This window comes from Polistes fuscatus, unplaced genomic scaffold (assembly GCF_010416935.1).
Source record: "Polistes fuscatus isolate 324 unplaced genomic scaffold, CU_Pfus_HIC Scaffold8, whole genome shotgun sequence".
Taxonomy (NCBI): domain Eukaryota; kingdom Metazoa; phylum Arthropoda; class Insecta; order Hymenoptera; family Vespidae; genus Polistes; species Polistes fuscatus.
Genome location: NW_025113162.1, coordinates 252,512 through 273,740, shown reverse-complemented (window position 1 = coordinate 273,740; position 21,229 = coordinate 252,512). Strand labels below are relative to the sequence as shown.

Genomic DNA, 21,229 nt, shown 5'->3' with positions numbered 1-21,229 from the left:
TAAATATGTTTAATAAATCATTTCCTGTCTAACTTACCAATAGATGATAACTTCTTCTAGAATGTAGCTAGGTGATTGGTGTACATATTGAATTAAATTAATCATCGTAGTTTTAAAAAATCAACCATTTTTTATAATCGAATATTGGAAATGAAAACTTAATATTAATGAAAAATTCATGAAACGATAATTATATTTAAAAATAGTATTCGTAATATTTCTCTGTTGGTAAAATAGAATAGAATAGTTCGTGAGTTTTGCAAATCTTAAAAGAAATCAGATACCCTTATATAGTCAGATATTTATACTTCGATATCAGTTATTTTTATAGTTTAACTTCGAATAAATATTCGCAAAAAAAATTGGAAATAATTCTTAAACATTGAAAAAATATTTGTTTAAAACATTTAGTAATTTATATATATACATTTGTACGAACTAACAATAAACGAATGTTGATATCAGTGGTGGTCAACCGAATTTACAAGTGTGTGGAAAAGTTTTTTTTTATTAGTGTTAACAAGTTCAATGATTATTAAAAAATGTTATGACAAGCATTAAATGTACAATGTTTATAAAATGCAGCCCAAATGAAAGCTTATTATCAATATAATTTGTTATTCCCATTGTTGTATATATTCGATATTTATATTATAGTTTACTCGTTTTAACCTAGAAAATTTACTTAATGCTTGCTACAATATACACGGTCGTAAGAGCAGTTTCAAAAATTACGACGCATTTTTCAAAATGTTGGAAGGACTAGTAGCCTGGGTATTAAATACTTATTTAGGAAAATATGTTGAAAATCTAAATACGGATCAATTAAGTATTGCACTTTTATCAGGTAAGATTATGTTTTTTTCTAATAAATTTATTTACTTTATATCATAGTTAATATTTCTTAAAATAACAATTTACTTGAAAATACAAGTTTTGTTTTAAATATATATTATTTTAATTATATAACATATTTGCTATCTTTGTCGTTTGAATCGTTAATAAACATAACAAAGTAGTTGTTTTCCTTACTAAATAAATTTATACTAAGAACTAATGAGATAGTACTTAAAAAATTCAGTTTAATTATTATATATTTATATATACATATACGAAAGTATAATTATATCTTTTGATATTGCCTCATAATTTGAATTAATAGATTTACAGCAATATATAAGAATTATTTACATTTATGATACATACATTTACTTTTAGGAGAAGTAGAATTAGAAAATTTACCATTAAAACGCGAAGCGTTGCGTCACATTGGTTTACCAATTGAAATAAAATCTGGATTTATTGGGAAAATTAGATTGCAAGTACCAGTTAGACAAATAAGGACTGCGTCATGGGTTATAGCAATAGAACAATTGTATGTAGTAATAGGACCAATTTCTATCGATGAGGTATATAAAAAAGGATTTATTTTAATATCTATTTTTATTCGAATATACAATTTCACCAATTCAATTAATCATATTGAACATTTAAATAGTACGATAATGAAGCAGAGGAGCAAGCACTTTTGGAATACAAACTTAATCGATTAGAATCTTTAGAAGCAAGATGGAGAGCTGATACAGATAGAGATCCTGGTTACTACGCTACTAGTTATAGTTCTTGGTTGAATTATGGAACTTCCTTAGTAACTAATATTATAGAAAATTTGCAATTAAATATAAAAGATGTTCACATAAGATACGAAGATGGATTGACATTATCGAATGGTAAACTTTTATTATTAATTAATAATTAATAATATATTTCTAATATATTTATATATTTATATTTTTATGCATCTATGTAGATGGTGCCATTACTTTGGGTATTACAATAGGTGCATTGACTGCACAAAGTTGTGATGCCAGTTGGGTACCAGGTTCTACTTCATGGAATCTTACAGATGCATCATTTAAACTTATGGAACTTGATAGACTTTCTATTTACTGGAATTACATAAAAAAAGAACAGCTTTTTAGTCATCTTAATCTCGGTGATTTAGCTGTATGTTTCTAATTCAATAGATATAATGTTTATTTTTCATATCGTTTTTTGACTAATGTTAATTAATTCGTAGATTGCTATGAATGAAACAAAAAGTCTAATTAGGAATCATATTTTATCGCCTGTGAGCGCAAGAGCTCATATCAAAAGAGATAGATCTGAACTTCCTTTAAGATCTTTAAATAAACCAAGGATTATTGTTGACCTTTTGTTGGATGAAGTACCGTTAGTCCTCACAGACGTAAGTTGTAGTTATTAGGAATATTGATAAACAACGTATTATAATAAATCATATTTGAATATATGTAGGAAGCATATGAACAAATAGTAGAATGCATTAAACAATTGGAGGACATAGATCGTCGAAAACAACAAAGACAGTGTCGACCTAATGTTTCTATTAGTGCAGCACCTAAAGAATGGTGGAAGTATGCTGCACGATGTCACATTGGCAGAGAAACATTGAAACCACAATTATCATGGGATGATATGATTGCTAGAGGCAAGGAAAATATTATTTATGTCGAAGCATGTCATAAATTATTAGGTACGTATAATTTAATTTTATCTTAGTTTTTTATATTATATGAAATATTAATATGTATGCTATTACTGCAGGTACACCAACATCTATTTTGCCACCAGAAACTAAACATGTAAAAGAAAAAGTTGAACAAGAACGTAGTTTTGAAGAGCTTAAGGCATTAAGAGAATTAGCAATGTTTAAAATTCGACCTCCAAAAATAGCACAGACTTCAAATGTCAATGTACCTCAAGCACGTGGAATATTGGTACAGTGGTTTCCGCAATGGTGGGGCTGGTATTCCAAGACATCGCATAGTGATACCAAAAATATATCATCAACTTTTGATGGAGAATTATTGGATGCATTGACTGACACAATGGATGATACTTTATTAGGTCGCGACACAGTTTTTGGACAATTTAATTTCGCCTTATCGAAGGGAGCAATATCTTTTTCTACTACAGACAAGGATAGTGATAATACAAGGACTAGGATAGAATTGCAATTTGAACGAGTTAATTTAACTTACGAGTCCAGACCTAGGTCTGGATCTCATAAATTTTCTATAAGTTTAGGTGCCTTATATCTCCATGATTACTTAACGTATAATTCTACTTTTCCTATATTGGTGCAACCTCAAGTTATAAATAGTGCATCACGTGCACGTGGATCGTCTGAGAAATTGATTAATCACGTGCCCCAACAATTATTTGAATTGATTTATGAGAAAAAGCCATTACATTTGAGTACGGATTATTCTTTACATGTTTATTCAAAATCTTTGGATATTGTATATAATCCAGAAGTAATACATTGGCTTATCGATTTCATGTGCAAACCTCATAGAGATTCCTCTAATCAAAGATTACAAGCAATGAAACGAAGAACAAGGCGTCACCTTATCAAAAATTGGGAACAGATTTTGGATGGGGAATTTGTTTATCGTTTGTCTTGGGATTTACAATTCAATATCTCTGCTCCGCAAATTTTACTCGTAGAAAATTTTATAGATTCTAATGCAGCTGTAGTAGTCGTCGATTTTGGAAAATTACGTCTGTCAAATAACATCGAAAATATGCAATTGGAAAATGAAATATCTGTAAAAGCAAGTTCAACGAATAGCGATGATGAAGATGAAAGATTTGAAACTCCATGTTCAACACCACCTGGCAGTCAAGAAAATGGCTCTATACATGATTTCCAAGGTTTATCAGAAGCCGCGTTACATCAAAAATTATATGATCATTATTCGGTAGATTTGGTAGATTTACAAATTTTGGTAGGAAAAGTAAAGGATAATTGGAAACATGTTAGATCTAGAGGAACATCTACCTTACATGTTTTGGAAAGATTCAATATATCTTTACAAATTGAGAGAAGAGTTATTACCACGACGGATCCAAATTTTCCATCTGTAACTGTATCTGGAAATTTACCAAGATTAGTAGTACATGTAAATGAACAGAAAGTTGAATCGATTCGTTTGATGTATAACTTATTATCAAGTTTTCCTATGTCAACTAATATTCCACAATCTGATGTAATTAATATGGAACCTGAAAGTCCCAAAAAAGGAGAAACGGAAGAACGAGCTTTAACTCATGCTATGATGGTTCAATTCATTATCAATCAAATGACATTTGAATTACAATCACGAGGACGTAGTGTTGCAGAATTACAAGTATCTGGTGTTAGAGCGGCATTAAGTAAAAGGACGGCTGATTTGAGTGCATCATTGTTAGTTCATGGATTGCTCTTAGTAGATGCACTTCAAGAATTTGGCCCTGATTTTGAATTATTAGTTGCTAGTCATAAACATGTTGGCATGGATAGCGTATCTGGAAGTTTGAGAGATTCTGAACCTACGTCTCCTGTCTCGCCAGTCTCACCTGGTTCTCCAGACCCTTTAATTTCTAAAAAATTAACCACTCCAGTTGCTCTCACTCATGCTTTATCTAATTTAGCTAATCTTAATTCACCTAGAAATAATTCCTTTATTGGATTGGACAAATTAGATACAGAAGCTTTAATTATTGTAGAACTAACACTGGTTTATGATCCTTTGGAAAATTTAAGAGTGGCAAATATACAATTTAATAATTTAGACATCATTGCTAATCAAGAAACGATCGTAGAATTAATGGGATTTTTTCGAAGAATTTTACCATCGCGAAAAATAAAACCTGGACTAATCGAAAGACAAGAATCATTATCATATCAAGATACAGTATCAAAAGAAGCGACAAGAACAGAAATAACATTTGATTTTCATAGATTGAATGTATTACTTCTTCGAGCTGTTATGCAGGATAATCATTTAATTGGACAAAAAGTTGCAACTGCCACGATGTCAGATGCACGAATACAAGCAACATTGGCAATTGAGACATCTATTTCAGGATCTTTAGGAGGATTACAAGTATTGGATCAAACTATCATTGGTAAAGTTCATCAGAGGATTTTAAGCGTTGGCAGAGATCCTTTGGCTGAGTCGCCACAACAATTGGTAGAATATTTTGCTAACATATCGGATCAATCAGAAGCATTTAGATTTTCTGCTAAACGAAATACTAGATATCATCAACAAGAGCTTGCAGAGACTGCAGTTGATTTAACAATACGAGTTGGAAGTGTATGGTACACGCATGCACCACATTTGTTGTCGGAACTACGTTCATGTGCTGATGAATTTAAACAATACTTGAGTAATCTAGCTAGACAAATTAGTGCAGCAGCAACAGATATGGCAATGGGTTTAGTGAATGCAGAAGACTGGTCAATCCCACCACGCAAACGTTTACCTAGTTTATCAATGTCTTCAGAAAATTCTGGCACTTTATCTTTAAAACTGGATATAATATTAGACAGTCCAGTGCTTGTAATTCCACGATCTTCACATAGTACACAAGTGTTTGTTGCACATTTAGGTACAATGTCACTTCAACATGAACCTCAGCCTAGTTCTATGATGAAACATAAAATAACTTTGGAAGTTCGAGATATGAATTTATATTCTCTCGAAACAACTGCAAATATTAATCAAGTACACAATAACTTACCTTTGAGAGCCGAGGAAATGTATTCTTGCAAAGAATATGGCAAGCCAATATTACATGACACATTATTGAAAATTATAGTTGAAAAAGAGAACACATTGACTCAGAGTTCTAATTTTTTATTAGATGCAGAATTTGTAAATAATCCGGTAGTACAAGTTCATGGAGTTGTTTTGACACCTTTAAAAGTGTCATTATCACGTGGACAGTATGAACAATTATTAGATACTACGAATAGATTAATGTCAATGCCTACCAGTACACCAGTGATTAAAAAATCACCTAATTTACAGAAAACATCAACCTATTCGGAAAAATTGGATTTGTCTATAAAAGTACTGTTCGAACTTCCAAGTTTAAGTATTGAATTGAAACAAGCTCATTCTGAACAGCCACTGGTAGAATTGTCGATGCGAGATTTTATTGCCAAATATGAAAAATTACAGAGGAATGAATCAACTATGCAAGTCTCTTTACGTTCTCTTCTCATGGAAGATCTTTTATGCCCTATTGGATCTCGACATCGATATATGATGCAATCATCGGCTCCAGTTCGAGCTAAGTTGCCTACAGGTGTATCTAAATCTTGCCCTGATTTATCTTTTATCCAACAATTTCGAAGTAATTATGGAAGAGGTAGTTTACCTGATAGATTAGAAGCAGATACTTTATTTGGAACAATTCCTGCTCATTGGCGTAGAACTCCGCCATCCTTAATCGGTACTCCCAATACACCACCACCATCGCCTGGATTAGCTACAAGTGAAGAAAATTTAGTTTTAATAAATATTTTAATGATAGAACCAGACAGCGATTTTGAAGGAACACAGTATTTCCAAAAAATAGTAACTGTTGATTTTAATTGTTTAGATTTAGTAATAAGTGTGGAGTCATGGATGGTCGTATTTGATTTTTTTGGAATAGCAGGACCATCCGAGACAAATCCTAAAATTTATGCACATCAAGTACCTACAGAATTAGAACAAACAAACGAAATGTACGATGTTCCTGCAAAATCAGAATTTGAAATAGAAGTAAGATCTCTTACTTTGGTATTAACACAATCTGATCGGGAGATAGCTAAAGCAAATGTATCAAATGCTAGTATGGTCATTTTAAAAGCAGATGGTAAAACACAAATATCAGGATCATTGGGTTCAATGTCATTGCTCGATTTAACACCACATGGCAGATATTATAGGGAAAGATTTCTCTCATCTGGTAGAAAAGCATTGAACGTTCAATACACGAGTTATATCGATTCGAAAGAAAGACCTTATGACGCACGATTAAAATTGGAAATGTCTGCCGTTCATTACGTACATACGCAAAGATTTGTAGCCGAGCTTCAAGCTTTCTTCGGGCATTTTTCACAACTTTGGACTATTATGGCAAACTTACGTGCTGATACTGGAATCGCAATAGATACTAAAACTAGAAGTATGAGATTGTCTTTAGAATTACATGCTGGAGCACCTGTAATATTGCTTCCTGTCAGCTCTACATCTAATGAATTAATTTTGTTAGATCTTGGAGAATTAACGGTTCAAAACAGTTTTGAACATTCTTCGATTATTGAAGAATGTCTTCTAGATGTTACACTTTTAGAACTTGTTAATATGGACGTCTATGCAGCTAAAAGGATAACAGCTAAATACGATGATCAAGAAAGTATAGATACACTAATAGTTGGAGGATTTTTTATCAAAAAAATTGGATTATCTTTGCTCACTGAAATGTGCCATTTAAATCTACGTATCGAACGAAATTTAGATGTTTATATAAGCAGAGAAATTTCAGATTTAAGTATACATGGAGTACTTTCAACAATGGACTGCGCTTTGGATCCTGCTCAATATATGTTAATACGTGGCTTACTGTCTTATAATATTGGAGAGAATTTAGATGATCTACGTTCTTACATGCAAGATTTAAATGATAAGGTAGATTATACTATGCCTATCACAGAGGATCAAGAAAAAGTTTGGACTAAATCGTGTATTACTTTAGAACTAGTAAATGTAACAGTAAAATTACATCCTAATCATGATATTGCAGCATTAGCTTGCATTAATTTTATCAAGTCAATGCTAACTTTGGATTCTTTAAGTGATGGATCACAGGATATTGATTTAGTCTCACAAGAAATATTGATCACCGACATGCGATTTCAAGACGAACCTGTTAATAAACGATCTAACGTTTTCACAAGTATTTTGCAGCCATTAAAAAATTCCAATAATACTCAAGGCCATGTACAAGCCGAAGTACATCATAGAAGACGCAACAATAGTGCTGCGACTACAATACTTTTGCATAGTATGAGACTTACAGCTATTCTTGATTGGTGGGAAGCTGTTAGAGATTTTGTAATGTTAAATTCACCTGAACCTAATCCAATCCCAGGAATGACTCAAGTAACTGTTTGTCAAGATACTAGTAATCTTTCTTTAAACTTATTGCCAGTGGAAATCAAAGTTAATATAACAGATTCTGAATTAGTATTTGTCGAAGACACATCAATATGCGACACTAATGCTGTAATACTTAAATGTACAGCTGTTATAGCATATAAGACTGTACCGCAAGAAGATGAAAAGCCATTATCTTGTAACTTATCACATTGTGAATTATTCTCTTGTATTTTGGGATTGGAAGAAGAAACTGCTTTATCTATTATTGATCCTGTTGGTGCTAGTGTAGAATTAACACAACAAAAGTGTCTTGAAATTCAACTTCAACCTTTATGTGTGAGATTAAGTTATCATGATGTAACTATGTTTTTTAGAATGTTGAATTCATTACCAAAACAGACATTAACAGCTAAACAGAGATCGAATGAGTTATTAAATAGTATGGAAAATCAAATAGCAAAGTTAAATGCTCTTGGTTTCACAGAAACAGATTGTAAAAATGCATTAGAACGATGCAATGGTCAATTGGATGAAGCGGCATTGTGGTTAACACAAAATGCAGCTGCAAATTCTGATATTATTTTGAAAAGTGAATCAATGTTTAATGTCATAGAAGTACAAACAACATGTGCCAGAATATGCATAATAGATGATTGCAGAGATGCAGATGTTCCACTAATGGAATTAACACTTATTGATTTATCGTGGAAACAAACGGGTGCACAGATATTACAAGGAAATGGGTCAATATCTGCAACATGTGGCATTGATTATTACAATAGAGTACTTTGTGGTTGGGAACCATTTATTGAACCATGGAGTGCCAATGTTCGGTGGGAACAAACTCTTAATAATTCCCTTGATCCGAAAAGACTAGAAGTATTTATTTGTTCCCAAGATTCTGTAAATGTCAATGTAACATCTACTTTGGTAGAACTTGTTCAATTAGTTAAACACAATTGGACGCAAGAATATTATTTATCTAGTAGGGAAAATGGTGTTAATAAATCAATAGTAAGCGGACAAGGATATCGTCGTCGGTCACCCTTTATCCCGTTCGCTTTAAAAAATGAAACTGGATCCACATTATGGTTTAAAACTTTCATTGCTACAGCAGACAATATAAAAGACATTAGCAAAAATTTTAAATCTAAGAGTGTTCTACAAAAGGATGAAACGTGGATCGAAGTGACACCAGGAAATACAATACCATTTACATTTGAAGGAAGAGGAAAATTACGTCATTATGCTACACATATCGAAAGAAGACATCAAGTAGCAGTAATTGTCAATGGTTGGACAGCAGTAGATCCAGTAACTGTTGATCGTGTTGGTATATATTTTCGGCATGCAACCGTTGATTTTCTAAAGAATCAGGTAAATAATATTTTTGTGATTAAGATTATTCTTATGTAGTAAAAAGATAGAAGTATTCATAGATTTAAATTTCAGATAATATCTTCCAAAACCAGGATAGTATTTGCTGTTGAATTAGAAGGTTCTGCTAGGAAATTGATCACAGTTAGATCAGCTTTGCAAATAAGTAATAAATTGACACATTCGATTGAAATTAAGATGGACAAGTCGTTAAATCCATTCGGATGTTAGTTTTCTGATTATTATTTCTAATATTAATATTTCATAATTATTACTAATATATAATTGTATTTTTTTTTATAGATTTGCCGTTAAATTCATCAGTCAGTGGAAAAATTATCCAGTTACCTGCACAGTCTGTAATTTCAGTACCTTTAGGACACATTGGCATGCAAATGTGTTTCAGACCAATATTTCCAAACAACTTGTTTCAATATTGTATTGAACCAATAGATTGGACAATTATTAAAAAACCTTCAGAAGTTTCTGAAAGTCATATTGCCTGTAAAAGTAATCAATTTAATATATTCAGGTGAGTTTAAGCAAGATATCAATTTGTTGAGTGATATCATTATCTTCATACTATTTTTTTGTTTTGTTTTACAGAATGTGTGTAGCTGTAAAACGTGATAACTATCCAATTGATACTGGCCAAACATTGCCTGCGCATAAAATAATAATAATGGCACCTATCACATTAACTAATTTACTACCATATGAGTTGTTGTATGAAGCAGGAACAGAAAATGGAAGGATCCGACCTGGTGGTAATGCTGATTTACATTGTCCAAATATCGAGGAACAATTAGAAATTATTATTCATTTAGATGGTTATCCTGGTACAGGAACAGTACGTATAAATTATTTTGATCGATTAATATTACTACTTCTATATGTAATATTACTATTTCTACATGGTATAAACATTATGGATATTTGCAGATATTTTTGCCACCAAATAGTGGTTCGTTTACAGCACGTTTAAAATTAACAGACGTTAATAGCAGAATATTATTTTTGTACGCATCTATTATTGTTGAAAAAGGTTCTGCAATGCAAATTACTATTACTTCACCATACTGGATTATCAATAAAACAGGATTGCCACTTGTTTTCAAGCAAGAAGGTGTTGGATTTGAAGCAGCTGGTCAGTTTGAAGAACATGAAAAAGCAAGAATGGTTGCGCCGTTATTATTTTCATTCAGCGATGAAGAAGCTAGCAGAACTTTATCAGCAAGAGTGGGTGCTGCAGTTCATCCTAATGGTATACCACAATGGTCTCAACACTTCCACTTACAACCTGGAATACAGGTTGGTTGTAATTTTACAATAAAATAAAAATATTGTTTTAAAAATTCTTTAATATTGGTCCTTGATGAATTTAAAATATCTTTTGCAGGTACATCGGCTTAGAGTGACGCTACGAGAGAACAGACCTGATATCGTATATCTGATTAGTGTAGCTACACGTACAGCTAGAGGACGGTACAGAGCTACAACAGTTGTAACATTATCACCACGGTATCAATTACATAATAGGTCATCTTATACTTTGGAATTAGCACAGAGATGCTTTACTACCACAGTTGTAATTGAAATTGAAATTCATTTTATATTTATAAAAATAATATATAATCTTTTTTCTAAGACTTTAAAATTGAATTATGTGTGTTTTTTAGACTCATCCAGATGCTCAAGCAACATATATAACATCAATGCCTGATTGTCATATGCCATTTCATTGGCCAAGACTTGATAAAGATTTATTATTGTGTGTTCGAATTAAGAATATACCAAATTGTATGTGGTCGGGTGGTATTAAATTAGATGATAATTATTCTTTAACAATTAACATTAGAGATACAGTAGGAAAGATGAATTTTCTACGAGTTGATGTAGTACTACAAGAAAGTACATATTTTATCGTCTTTACGGATGCGGACACTATGCCACCTCCCATAAGAGTTGACAATTTCTCTGAAGTTCAGTTGATAGTTAATCAGGTAATATAATAAAATAATATTAATAAAAATTAACTGATGTAACATATTATTCGTTATGTTTATAGATATCTGTACCTGATAGTTTAGAATGGTCTGTAAGACCTCACTCATCTGTACCGTATGCATTAGATGAACCAATCCAACCAACTGGTTTAGTATTAACTGCTCCAGGTAGTGTTACAGCTTCGTATGATTTAAATATACTTGGAGATGGACGAAGTTTAATTTATGAAAATTTTATTTATATTGCATTCACTGGTAAACATATATTATGTATTAAATATTTTTCTCCATGATTTTTATTAATAATATAAAACGACAAACTATATAAAAATAATTTTTGTTTTAATAGGAACTTTTAAAAGTGACAGTGATCTTGGATCAGGAGATAATGGTTCAGATCCATTAGATGTAGAAACACAAAGATTGGTGTTGGAAGCTGGCCCTGGTGGTTGGGTTGTTCTTCGCAAAAAACAATATGGTGCTAGATCTCAACTTTGGAGAATGAGTAGCGAAGGACAATTACAACATGAAGGTAATAATAGTAATAATAATAAAATGAACGAATCATTATAACAAAATATATCAATGACTCTGTTTTTTTAAATATATTAATTTATCTAAACAGGTTCTAGTCCTCCAAGAGATAAACATTCAAAAACACCGGATACAGTATTAGTATTAGATATAGCTGGCACAGCTCCGCAACCATTTACTTATTGTGCTCTTGCATTAAGAAAACCAGATCCACGGCGCAGATCTACACAAACGTGGCGATTTACGGAAGATGGGCGATTGTGTTGCGTACATAGAAATATGTGTGTCCAATCAAAAGATGGATTTATGGGATTACACGAAGGTTAGATTTTTAAAATGATATTTTATAAATTTTATATAATATATAGGTTTGTACGTGTTCATATGATTTAAAATAGACGAACTTGATTTTTAACATCTTTAAATCTTACAGATATATATTTAACAATAAGTGTTATTAGAATTTTTTCTTTGACTAGAATATTATTTTCAACAACAATTGGTTTATTATCATTCTTATCATGAAGTATTTGTTTTCATTTTGCCGTTTACTATTTTGTTGCAAATAATATTTAAACAGTGATATATATGTGCCAACTTTTAACTATGCAGCTTAGAAAATCTCTAAGTCCTATAATAAATAATTAATTTATAAATTACTAAAGGGCTCAAATAATTAATGAATGTTACAGGCGGCAGTGTTGCCCGTTGGCACATGTGTACGTATTAATATAAAGTACACTAAAAATTTATATATAAGTATAATATGTACTAATGCAATATATATAATAGGCTAATAACCCGGCTTGTTTTTTAATTTCATTGCGTAATTGCTCTCTTTATTGCATACATTTTACAATAATAGAAAAATTATTTCTTATTAATATGTTAAGCTAATTAGATTAACCTAATTGAAATTTATATATTTATATAATTTTCTATATATTTATATTTTTACGTTATTAAATGTATTATATTATATAGGGAGCGAGGCTGTACTAGGTCCACAAACTCATACAAATCCACCACCAGTCGAACAAAGAGTTAGAAGGCAAAAATTACGACCAGGTTCCGGATTTTTATCGGTAAAAGTAATTACCGATGGTCCAACACGTGTATTACAAATATTGGATATTAAGGAGAGAGTAAGTTATAAAGAAATATCTTCCTCTTTCTCTTTCAATCGAATTTTTTAACATTTTGCATCTTGTTAATTATTTGATTTAATTTATCTTGTAGAAAAAGACGTTTGCTTTACTCGAAGAACGTGACTGGTCACATATTGCTGTTACTCAACGTCCTACGCATGTTCGCATTGATACTGAAAATCTAGATTTTCATGAATTGCAATTAAATGTTAATTTACCAACAGGTTTGGGATTATCGATAGTATCGCAAAGGCCACCCGAGGAATTATTGTTTGCGCGGTTCGCTGGTATATCTTTGAAACTTATGCAAACTTCCACTAATACAGTATTAGATTCAAGCATTGAAGATGTGCAAATTGATAATCAACTTGTTGAAGCACAATGTACATCCGTTTTGTACGTCACTCGTTCTCCACGCACAGAAAATAATCATCGACCTGCGATACACGTGGCTGCAGAAAAATTAAAATCTAAAAATCAAAATGCTGAAATTTACAAACATTTGATAATTAGTATCAAACCATTGTGTATACATCTCGAAGAAAAATTAATTTTGAAATTGGCAGCTTTTGTTGGAGCTGGTAGATCTGAAATAGAAGTGCCACTCGATGAAAATGATTTTAAAGCACAAAGATTTATTTCTGAAGTGTCCGCTTCTCATGCTAAACGATATTATTTTGGTGCGTTAAAAATTATCCCTAATCAGGTATTTATACACAATTATTTATCAATTTTAAAATTTTACATGTTGTAAGAAATACAAATATAAATTATTAATTGAATGTATTTTAGGTAAAGCTTAGTGTGCTCACTACTATGAAATTACCACCTCATCTTCAAGCAATAAAAAGAAAATTGGGTTTAACTTTGATCAAATTTGAAGATGCTACGATTGAATTAGAAGCATTTGTTAAGAAACACCCTTTTGAAAATATCCAGTTTTTAATGCATTCGATTATAAAACATTACAAAGATGTATAGTATTCGATTTTTCTTATGATATACATATATGTACATTTGTTAATAAGATATTATATTAATTTTGAAATAATTACAGGAATTAAAATGGCAAGCAGCTGTTATATTAGGATCTGTTGATTTTTTGGGTAATCCTCTTGGATTTATGAATGATGTAACAGAAGGAGTCTCCGGTTTAATATATGAAGGCAGTGTTAAAACTTTGGTGAAAAATGTTACACACGGTATATCAAACTCAGCAGCTAAGGTAACAGAATCTTTATCAGATGGTTTGGGTCGTGTAATTATGGATGAGAGACATGAAGAAGCTAGACAAAGAATTCGAGCAAATACTGCAGGAAGTAGCGATCATTTAGTCGCAGGTCTTAAAGGACTTGGCTTTGGTTTGCTAGGGGGTGTTACAAGTATTTTTAAACAAACCTATGATGGAGCTACTAACGAAGGATTTCCGGTATGTAATATAAATTTTATATAGATTTTTCAAAAATATTAATTAAAGATTTTTATTTGTTTCATTAGAAAATTAATAAAAAATAATTGCGTAAAAAATTTCAGGGTTTCTTTGCTGGCTTTGGTAAAGGAGTAGTAGGAACTATCACAAAACCAGTTGTGGGTGTGTTAGATCTTGCCACAGAAACCGCAACTGCAGTACGAGAAACAAGTAGAAGGTATAAAAATAAAAAATGGTAGAATCTACTACATGCGTATGTTTTCAAAAATTTATAAAAATATTATTAATTTTTTAGTGCTCATCGTACGATACCAAAACGAGACAGACCTCCTCGTATCGCCAGTGGTGCAGCTGTTTTATTACCACCCTATAACCGACAACAGGCAGAGGGACAAGAATTTCTTTACAGTATTAACAATCGTGACTATTCGGAATTACTTTTGGCATACGAATGTTTACGCAGCGGTACTGAAAGTTTAAAAGTACTAGTTTCTAATGAAAGAGTGCGTGTAATTTCTGGAGGAACGAAAGCTGTTGTAACTGAAGTCAATTTAGCAGATCTTTTGTATTGCCAGCCGATGCATAAAATTGAAAGTAATGGCATAACATTATATTACATAGAATTAATATCTAGAATGGATTCAGGATCATTGATAACTGATGGTCCTGAACTGTTAAGAAGACCAAAAGTTCGTTGTGACAACGAGGAAGTTGCTAAACATGTAAGTACTTGCGTAATATTTTATTAAAATTAACAATGTGTTTATGAACATATTTTTAAAAATTATTTTTATTTTTTAGGTTTCACGACAAATCAATTATGCTAAAGGAATGCATGAAGAGCGCTGTTTAACACTTTCGTCTTCTGACAATATGCTTGATGATGTTCAATCCTACGAGTAGTAATACAATAATCTTTTTTTTTTATATATATATAATTCGATAATAATTTACTTTACTTGAAAAACTAGTCAAAAGACCTTCCCTTCTTGCAAGTGCACATCAGCAATGCCTTATTACGCTTAAAATAATTGGTAATAAGACTGATGCAAGGCACAATATGCTGCTGTGTTATAAAAGAATATAGAAATAATTTTATTTTTCTAGTAGCGTATAGTTCTGCACTTAACTATTAAATAATTTTATGTATATTCTGTTATTTCGCACACATAGTAAATGTAATTTTGATACAAACGAATACACAAATACGAAACGAAAAGATAAACTGTAAAAAATGAAAGTTATACATTTACATACACACACACACATACATACATACATATATATATATATATATATATATATATAAGTAAAAAAACAAGTTATTTCCCTTTCCGGATATATATGTAATAGTTTTATATATGGATTATAAATATATATTTATTTACGAAGTTATAAAAATATTTAAATATCGAAATGTAAAAAAAAATATTATAAAACCAAAGTATGTATAAAAGAAGGAAATGATTTTTAAAGAAACTTAAGTAATACAATGATAATAACGACGATGATGATGATGATGAGGATGATGACGATAATAATGAGAATATATTTACATTTTTGTTATAACAATATTTATGTGTAAAATAATCACATATAAGATATACATGTACAAAATAACATTATAACTAAATATGTTCGAATACTTTTTATAAATTTGTTATGTTGTACAGTGTAAAATAGTAAAGATTTTTGTTTACAGATTAATGGTGTGTGGTCTGAGAATAGCATGAATATGATAAGCACAATTATATTTAATGCTATGTACGTAAATAGAAAATCTTATATATCATGGTCAATTTATATCTAATTACGTGGTTGCATATTAATGTCAAATTTCAATACTTCAAATAAATGATTTAATAAAATATATATATATACATATATTTACAATAAAATAATCTGTATATATTTAAGAAAAAATAAAAAATACAATAAATATGAATATATATAATGGCGCTGATGAATATTTTTCGTGATATCGTCTTGTCAATACGTCATCGTACGCCACCTGCAATGATAAGAAATGGCGAATATGTTGCTTGTTAAAATGTTTGTGTACCTAATAAATATATATTAATATTATTCATTTACTTCTCGTAATAAAAAGAAATTAAATAAATCTTCATTGAAAATATTCAATTATACAGTGTATTCTACGATATTTAAAAATACATAAACATCAACGAGATGGATAAAGTATCTTTGGATGATGAACCCGCGGTAAATTTTCAAACAGCTACCTTAGAAATTGCTAAAGATCTAGAAAGTATCGATGGTAAGCTTGAAATTATTATTAATAATGTTATTATCATTTTAATAAACAATGTGTTAAGTATTAAATAAAATATATATTTAAATTAATGAATTTTCATATATAACCGAATATATTTTTGTACATGTTATCTAATCTATTTAACATATTTATATTATATATTATTTATACATATTTATTTCAATGCTGTAGTATTTGTTTATATGTATAACAATTATATTTAAAAATACCATATATATATGTAACATTTTTACAATTTTTCATATAATTTACATTATAATATAACCTATGTATTTAATTATTAGAGAGAGAAATATTTTATAATAATGTTCAATATATATATATTTAATCTAATTAATAAAAAACATATTATATATTTTATCTTAAGGATCAACCACTGCAAAATTAGATACAGAAGATAGTTCTAAAACCACAGAACAAGTTCCATCTATTAAAGATATTTCCTACGTTCCATTTAAAAATGTGGATGTTCATAGTTTCTTTACTGATAGAAAAGAAGTGGTTGAACGCGCAATAAATGATTGCCAGGAATTTTTGAAGGATGTCAGTAATAATGACATTGTTGGAAGCTGGCTTTTAACTGAGTAAGTATTACTATATATAATTATTTATTATAATGAATTGTGATATATTTAATATTTTAATTAAAAAATTATCTATATAAATGTATAGATAAAGCATATTAAAATTGATACAAGTAAATTGCATGATTTTGCTAAATATTCATACGAACAAAATATATTTTTATAGAATCAGTTTGTGGGATACCGAAAAAGAAAGGCTTGTATTGCTTACAAGTACATATATTTACTCTGTGAAATATGATTTTATTTCATTAAAAATATTGGAGTATAGTAAAATACCTCTAGCGAATCTTGACACGGTAGTTATAGGTGAACTGATTTATCCTACGTCATCCCTTGCCCCGTAAGTTTAATGAAAACAAAATATTATTATGCTATTAATGTTAAGGTGCTACTATTATAATTAAATTTAATATTCTTCATTTTATAATTTTTAAGAAAAATGAACTTTTTATAGACGATTAAATGGTTTGGCAGAGGTAATGTCATACGTAATTAATTGTGCCGTACGTCAAGAATGGTCATCACTCACTACATGTTCCAATATTACACAATTTGAGCCTAGGTATATTAATAGAGTGAATGGGATTTCATATCTGCTTTAATTATATTTGTTCGCTTTTCATTATTTTTCGTTCATTATGGATTTTGTGATATATATATACTTATCATTTATAAAAATCTTTATTATATTTATGATATACAATTAAACCTATTTTTGTGCGGTAGATAGGGACCGCATAAAAGGAACCACACAAAAAAAATATTCGGAAATTTCATAAATATACATATAACAAATAACTTTATACAACTTATTACAGAAAATTTTTTTTATGCGGCGGAGAGGGACATCATAAAAAAGGGACACTTAGAAAATACGTCAATTATTTACAAAATACATGAGAAAGTACTTCCAAACAAAATAAATAATCAAATTACACATGGAAACATTTTAGAAACATTTAATTTCTCATTGTATACATAGAGAAATTTTCAAAATTCACATACATAATTTACTGCTACTTGTCGTAATTCAAAATGCGCATCTTCTTGTAATGAATTGGTTCAAAATTTCTTTCGTCACTTGAAGATACAATTTCAATTGACTTATTTTTTATCACCATAAAATCAGTTATACGTTTTTGCAACGACGGTCAGTTGGTCAGTTACTTGTGAATATCACAATAGCCAGATACGCATGATCACAGCTCTTTATGGAATTTTAAACTCCTTTCGTTATTCTTTGATATCTATTTGAAGAAAATGCTTTTCTTATTTGTTGGAAAGCTGGATCCCTGTATATATTTTATCAGCTGTCATAAAATCTGGTTATTTTTGTCCATTTTCATAATCTATCAAATTATTGATAATGTCATTATCATTGATAGTTTCGTCCTCAATTATTTTGGCAAGATCCTTTTTCGCTGAAAGTGTCAAAGCCTTCTCCGCTGATGTTATGTGTGAGCACAGTAATTTCTGATAATAACGTGGACGTGTTTTCGGTTACATTTCTATTAATGTCATATTCAGGCCAGATCGTTTTCTAGCACGAATTTAATGAGTGTTGTTTTATTTAAGCAATTGCTGCAGTCGCGTGGCTTATATAGTCTAAAATTGAGAACTTTTTTCAAATTTTAGTCAGGCTTATTCCATCGTTTTCTAGTTTTTTTTTTAAAATGTAGCTGAAAGTTAATTTCACATAATGTTTCTTAAAAGTTGCGATTAGCCCTGATCCAGTGGTTGTACAAGGCTAGTCATATTTGGTGGTAAAAACACTATTTGTACATTAGGATGTTCTAAACAAGGATGATCGGGTGCATTGTCAACAATTAGCAACATTTTAATAGGAAGACCTATCTCTGTCATGTATTTTTCAACTTCTAGTACAAAGCAATCATTGAACCATGTTGTAAGAACGCCATTAGAATTCACATACCGCATAAAAAAAATCGCATAAAAAAGGACCGCCCAAAAACAGGTTTTACTGTATCTAATCTTTTTACATAGCAAATCATATTATTATATTCATCTAATAAGAAATTTTGCTTTTGTTTGTTTTTAAAGAGTTGTCTCATTTGTGCCAACAAATGTGTAAATGTAAGTTCTGCTATTTTTATATTGCGTTCTGTGTGTGTCTTATTCTATGATTTTTATAATTGGTTATATTTTTTAATTATAGTTTATAAATTGTTTGCATGTTTTATCGATATTTTGTATACTTTATAGTTTTATGAATTGATAAACATGTAATATTTAGATATTTGAATTTAGAAAAAATAGAGAAAAAAAGTTTGTAAAATTTGAAATTGAATCGTATTAAGTAGTTTTTAATTTTCAGAAAGCGACATATGTTAGGCACACGACTAATGTGGAATAAAGGATGTCCGCTATCTCTAAGTAAAAAGTGGAACCCATTTGCAAAAAATATACCATGGCTTACGTATGCGAGTCATCCATTATTTTGGCATAAAGGTAAATTAAAATAACTTATATATTTATATAAATCTTGCATGTTATCAATAATAATGTCGCATATATATAATAAAATAATTGATAACAATAGGTTCTGAAATGGATAAGACAAAATTTGACGTAGAAGCTATGCATGCAGCAATTTTAAGTTTATTACCAGAAGAATGTAACATGGTGACTGGACCTATAATTGTAGAGAATTACTGCGGTATTGGTGCATTAGTACATAATAAAAATGCTTTAGGTTTTTTCAAAGTTCGAGGTAAAGTAAGCTTTTAAAAAATACGTTGCAAAATTTATGTATAAATGTTTAATCTAACTCAAGTATTGCCAGAAGTATGAAGAGAACTTCAAGTGCTATATAGATCATTGTCCTACTATTTTTACATTCTATATTTAAATATCTCGTTATCTATATATATTTTAAATTGATACGATGCTATTTTATTACTAGTCACATATCCAATTTTTAATAATTTAATTGATGAAATAAAGATAGTTTTTATTTTAATAAAGATAGAAAACATACACAGTGGAAAAAAAAAGAATCTTATATGATGTATATATAAAGTTATTATAAACTTAAATTAACCGTACAATTTTTATGCATTTATTCTTTTTTTTAATTTAATTTTATTTTAAACATCTATTTAAATATTACTTTTTATTTATTAATGTACAGTTCATAGCATTGTTTTTTCTCTCATTAGATTGAAAAATTAATATTCGTTGAAATATAATTACAAATATAAATAAATTTATTTATTGTTGCAAATTATTGTATCAAACGTTGATGATTATTTAAGCGAGTATTTCTTATATATTTATCACTTTTATAATATATATCAATGATATTACTTAGAAAAATGTATAATTTATGTAATATATAATAAACCAACGATTAATCGAGGATTTAACAATATTTAGAGCTGATAATAATTATCTATTTTTAATATATAACCAAATTTGTCATTTGTTCTTTCTCTGTTTTAATGAGACCATGTGTTACGTCCTAAAGATGAAAGTATTAAAATTTAGCCTGTTTTAGTCACCTTGCATTCACCGAGTTTAGTCAGAACCAAGGTGGTTCGTTTTCCCCGAAGATTAAATAACGGTAAAGAATGGCAAATTACGTGAGGATTATGAAAACGGTAGTTCACCGGAGCTCCTGGTTCTTAAAATATTTAATAAAGTATTTAAAAATTATTAACTTACAAAGCTTTAAACAGTCAAGTTTTTTTAATAATGACGTTTGCTGACACGCTATTATTTATTTATAACAATTTGAACAATTTTGTTTTTTTAATGTCGACAGTTGCTATGCGTTATTATTTACTTACAGTAATTTGAACAGTTTTGTCTTTTCAATGTCAACGGTTG

The 21,229-nt window shown here is 29.8% G+C and overlaps 2 protein-coding genes across 3 annotated transcripts; both read left to right on the top strand.

Annotated features, from left to right (window-relative positions):
- Positions 1 to 216: 216 nt before the first annotated feature.
- On the top strand, positions 217 to 15,797 carry LOC122524867 (vacuolar protein sorting-associated protein 13D). 2 transcript variants are annotated; one of them, XM_043647353.1, is made up of 24 exons: positions 217 to 847; positions 1,219 to 1,409; positions 1,499 to 1,730; positions 1,811 to 2,007; positions 2,081 to 2,248; positions 2,317 to 2,554; positions 2,626 to 9,380; positions 9,456 to 9,606; positions 9,684 to 9,912; positions 9,987 to 10,230; positions 10,323 to 10,691; positions 10,780 to 10,968; positions 11,060 to 11,383; positions 11,449 to 11,641; positions 11,736 to 11,918; positions 12,012 to 12,242; positions 12,613 to 12,639; positions 12,905 to 13,065; positions 13,160 to 13,774; positions 13,861 to 14,043; positions 14,126 to 14,497; positions 14,602 to 14,714; positions 14,793 to 15,219; positions 15,299 to 15,797. In XM_043647353.1, exons 1-24 carry the CDS (start codon positions 751 to 753, stop codon positions 15,398 to 15,400), a joined length of 11,991 nt encoding a protein of 3,996 aa, XP_043503288.1. In that variant the 5' UTR covers positions 217 to 750; the 3' UTR covers positions 15,401 to 15,797. The 2 variants fall into 2 exon arrangements, with proteins under 2 accessions (XP_043503288.1, XP_043503290.1); XM_043647355.1 differs by lacking the exon at positions 12,613 to 12,639.
- Positions 15,798 to 16,427: 630 nt separating this feature from the next.
- LOC122524694 (tumor protein p63-regulated gene 1-like protein) lies at positions 16,428 to 20,386 on the top strand. Its single transcript, XM_043647080.1, has 6 exons — positions 16,428 to 16,775; positions 17,161 to 17,377; positions 17,544 to 17,720; positions 17,835 to 17,942; positions 19,716 to 19,849; positions 19,941 to 20,386. Exons 1-6 carry the CDS (start codon positions 16,688 to 16,690, stop codon positions 20,126 to 20,128), a joined length of 912 nt encoding a protein of 303 aa, XP_043503015.1. The 5' UTR covers positions 16,428 to 16,687; the 3' UTR covers positions 20,129 to 20,386.
- Positions 20,387 to 21,229: the final 843 nt, after the last annotated feature.